The sequence below is a fragment of the Choristoneura fumiferana genome, chromosome 19, assembly GCF_025370935.1.
Source record: "Choristoneura fumiferana chromosome 19, NRCan_CFum_1, whole genome shotgun sequence".
Lineage (NCBI taxonomy): Eukaryota > Metazoa > Arthropoda > Insecta > Lepidoptera > Tortricidae > Choristoneura > Choristoneura fumiferana.
Genome location: NC_133490.1, coordinates 4,599,672 through 4,604,549, shown reverse-complemented (window position 1 = coordinate 4,604,549; position 4,878 = coordinate 4,599,672). Strand labels below are relative to the sequence as shown.

The following is a 4,878-nucleotide window of genomic DNA, read 5'->3' as shown; positions in this document are numbered from 1 at the left end:
TCACAAACTTTCGCATTTACAATATTAGCAGGAAGTAGGATAAAATCTAAAATGAAATCTTTATCCTTCGGATGCCGATTTTTCACTTCACCTAGGAGTTGACTACACAATAAAAAACATATTACCCTTTTTCATTGTCGCAGTCGGATAATTAACCGTTAATAACTGCATTTTATCGGTAGCTAATCATAAATTTGGTTAATTAACGGTAGCTAACGGGTTTTTTACAACTATAGTCTCGTGACCAGATTTATCGCTCTAAACGAGCGACGAGCGCCTGCATGTGGCCGCACCTTTTAAATCAAGTGATCAAAGAAAACCCTTTTTTGACAGCAAGCGAAACAGGGAAATTGTGTCGTACACTTGCAACATTAGCACCGGGATTGTTTGTTCGACAGACTTCGGCTTTGGGTGCAGCCGCTTTGTGAATTTGTTTTTGTTTTAATTAAGGAAATAGTGAGTGATAACGGTGCAAAAGTTTTTATAAAATGATCTCACAATAGTGCAATGTGTTTTACGCAGCGTGATTGCGTGCAGTATTTGTGAAAAGCTGTCGCTTCCGCCATGACGATGGGTCACTCGATCGGGAAGTATTCCATGATTCCTCTATACGTTTTGTGTATCGCGCTTTGCTATCCAGTTTCGGGTGAGTAATTAACTAATTCATTATGTTTTAAATTGAACCCTATCCTTTTATCCGGTAACAGTTCGTGTTACACGAATGTTAGCTTTTATGTCCTAAGTGGCGCGCATTTTTTTTCGTTACCTGTTTATGTACTACATGTATTATGAAACAGGATCGGTTTTGTCAGGATGCAATATTTCAATATAATATTTTATAATCATGCCTATCGTATATTCTCGAAAATGAGTGTCATGAGTATTTCCGAGCCGAGCCGGCGTACCGCTCAGTAGATTGAAAGTTAAAAGTTCTATTCTTTTAACACTTACAATTACGATCTTTTATGAACTTTAATGTATCTTGTTTTTTTTATCATATTTTTTCATGAACCAATGTGAAATGTGTTGTGTAAATAAATACTAATAAGCCCGAAATTTTCTGAGTAATTACAAACATTATTATGGTAATTATTGTAATTAATTAAGCTTAACCTAATAAAAAACAGTTAGTTAATCATATGAGTACCTAACTGTTTGAATGTTAGATAAACTGCTCTAATGACCTAATTTACCTGTTAGACAATCTATTGTAATTGTCCTTAATTTACTGTCCAGCTAGATACCGGATATTAGTATTTGTCAAGGTACCAGATAATGCTAAAATAAAACTATTTTAGATTAGTATTGTAAATACACGGTTCACAGTGGATGCAAGCCGCTTCCAACCGAGGCAACTGGAAGTCTATGGGGGGGCCTATGTCCATCAGTGGACGTCCTATGGCTGATATGATGATGATGATGATGATGATGATGATGATGATGATGATGATGATTGTAAATATAGTTCACTAGAGTTTACCTAGGGCTTCACACGCGTTAACTATTCAATCTGTAAGTTATAATTGAAATTCTGGGATCTTACAAAATTCCCCTGGGAATTCCCAATATTTTTATCATGGTCTTCATTGAGGTTGTGCTAAGCAAAACTGTCCAAAATTTCAAAACGAAACCCAGCAGTTGAAATTTCAATATTTTATCCCTATCCCGTGGGCCCTATCCCTAGCCCAGCGGTTGTTATTTTAAGATTTTCATATATACTCATATTTATTCATTCAAATTCATGCTCACCATCCAGTGGGAATATCGGGATAAAAATTATCCTATGTTTTAATCCCTATCATAAACTAACTTTTTGCCAAATTTCATCCAAATCGTCCAGCCGTTTCAGCATGAAGAAGTAATAAACATACTCACTCACTCACAAACTTTTGCATTCATAATATTAGTAGGATAATGGTAGGTATTTTACAAAACACATGCTACAAAAATATTTGTGGTAATAGGAGGCCACTTAACTCCCATATTGTGCTTTGGACTGTGCCCAAGTAATATTAAATTTATTATTATCCTTTAATTATTCAACCATTTAACAAAGTAGAATATCATAAATAAATTACAAATGACACCCACAAACATATGGAACATCTGAACAAACAAATTTTGCATTTTTCAATGTAGCTTAGTATTTTCATGTAGCAGATAAACATAGTAGCATTGTAAACGGCACAAAAGTGGAACCTAAAATCATATTACTCTCTTCCTCACATTTGTCTCAAAGAAGTGAGAGGAAAATATGATTTTAGGTTCTACTTCAAAAATTTACTGCAATTTTTTTTTTTGTTTTTAAATGAAACAATGACATCAGGGAAGCATGCTCCAAAGCCAGTTTATGCACTATCATTTATCTAATTAAACTTGAGTTTTTTTTTAATTACTTTGCTTAAGTATGAGAGACAAGAAGAAGAGATAAAGATAAAAGTAAAGATGCATATTTCAAATATCATTATTAAGACTATGGGTACCCTATTGTATTTGTATAATATTCTATGTATCTGAAGATAGTTACAGTATGAAAAAGATACGGAATACCTGGTCTGTAGGTAATTAAATAGCTTATTTTATTTATACTTATAAAAGATTAATGTGACTGAATGACAGACTGACATTGATTGCGATCGCGAGCGTCAGAAACGTTAGGTAGAAAATTACTGAATTAGGATAAGTTTACCTTTGTACATCTTTTTATCTTGTTATTTGTTAATTTCATTTGTTTTATTATGTTATAAAGAGTTTACAATACAATGCATTTATCAATCTTCACTTCCAACTGTCATTTATTGTTCCAGCTCAAACGGAGCAGGGCATACAGAATGTCACAGCAGAAGGCGCTTTCGGGAAAGAGGCAGTTATCAAATGCATACTTAGACCACACAATCTGACTGCTAAATGGTTATTTCAAGGAGCCGATGTGAAATTTGGAGATAGGTTAGTATATACTTCTTTCTTGTTTAAAAAATTTACCCTACTACTATCTAAATACTTTGGTACCGTGCATGATGCTTAAGTGTAACTATTGAGGTACAGTCACTTGCATCAATATTTGCCATAGTGATACGACTCCAGCCGTTTTTACCGCTCGCTTAAATTCTTAGCCGTGACTCAAGTGAATTTGTTAAACTCCTATTCGAGTGAAAAAAAAATTACTCCAGTTCCTTTGCACTCGAGTTACGGAGTCAACTCTCGGCGCGCTTAATTAGTCGTAAGAATTCATTTCCTTTTTCTTTGTTGATAAATGAAATGACATAAATAAGGTAAAATATTTTGTATTTTGTTTTGTATTACCAAATATTAGTTATTTAAATAATTTTTTTTTTTTTTATTTCTACACCAATCGAAACTCAGCTTGAGTGATAAATTCTTACTTGAGTTGTAAGGAGTGTAAGTAGTTGACTCGAGTGACTCAGTAAAATTACTAGTGATGGGCTAAAAGTGCTTTGAACCAAATACGAACTTCGGCCGAACTTCGGTTCAACAACCTGCCTCTAGTAAATTTTAAATACGAGTAGATAGATAAGAAGAGATTGTTAAATTTGATTGATGAAAACACCTTTTAATAATTAAAAATAGTTGCTCAATATTTAGTTTCTGAAAATTGTGAACCAAAACTTTTTTTAAGTAATTCAATTTACGAATTGTAATCAAGATGTCTATTAAGGGAATAGGTAGGTTAGGTACTAAGGTTATTTAATTTTTATTACATATTTTACTAATATGATTAACATGCTTTCTATTAATTTCAGTGGAAATAGTACAAGTAGGTTATTTTTTTCTAGTGCCGAAATTCGGTCAAACCGAATGTAAAATGAATTTCGGCCCATCGCTAAGGCCCGGCGCCCACTATGCACGGCATGGCAGGGCACGACTGTCAAAGTACTTATACCTCGGTAGCGTAAGGAATACCTAAGGACGCATCGGCATAGCTCGGAAGTCTTCGGTAGCGTAAAGCATACCTGAGGGAGGACGCAACCCTCGGCTACCTATAGTTTCGGCCGCCTTCGGGACACGCATCCCGCCCCGTTGATCCACCCAAAATTATTCTTTTTAGCCGTGAAGCCTTTCTGGCTGTTAGTTTTTCTTCCTCATCAGCAAGAATAGCAATAAGCACTAGGTCGCAATCCATTGTGAATACGACTGTTCGCTTGCAACGTTGCCACTGTTCTAAATATTAGCTAGGGACTAGGCTGTTGCGGTGTAATCTGCCACAGCGGAGCATGCAAAAGTATCTGGCGCATCCTACCGTTACTCTGAATTTAAAGCTTAATATTGGGCAAAATCCGTAAATCAATTTTTTTTTGACACCAACCTCAAATCATCTGCAGTGGGATAATTCCTGTAAGGACGTATACTTTAGACGCGCTTTTTTGGTGCCAAAATTTCGTAAAAAGCTAGTGCAAAAGCGACCAAGTTTAGTTTAATTCAAAGTGCGTTAACCTATGCGTCGTCTGCGCCTAAAATATGTACCTAATATAAATAGTAAAAAAAAACACGCTTTAAAGGTCACAGCTCATTAAAGCCGCCCGGCACCCGACCAGCACCGCCTCGACTTTCGGCGTCCAGAGGCGTCTTTACCTATAGTGCAGGGTGTGCGTTGCACACGGGCGCAGCGGTGTTAGGGGCGCCGGCCGCGGCTTTTTGTACCTATTTCATTTTGACCGCGCGCTTCTTAGATGGCGCTAAAGTAATAATTGCACACGGGCGCTACATGAGCTAAAGATGCCGCTGTCGGCGTCCACTCGTTGTCGACAGGTGGTCCACGGGCGGACGCCGCGTTGACAACGAGTGGACCTTGCGTGGTCAACGAGTAAACGTCGCGTTGTCCACGAAATTCCGAGTAGTCTATTATGAAATGTGGGTGGG

At 36.7% G+C, this 4,878-nt stretch overlaps 1 protein-coding gene across 1 annotated transcript in view; it reads left to right on the top strand.

The window, feature by feature from the left end:
• Positions 1 to 383: 383 nt before the first annotated feature.
• Ptp69D (Protein tyrosine phosphatase 69D) overlaps positions 384 to 4,878 on the top strand; it is a gene marked incomplete in the record, with an annotated part of 49,501 nt that continues 45,006 nt past the window's right edge. Inside the window, 2 exon segments of the mRNA XM_074102722.1 lie at positions 384 to 646; positions 2,808 to 2,946. Of these exon segments, the coding sequence (XP_073958823.1) occupies positions 565 to 646; positions 2,808 to 2,946 (221 nt within the window).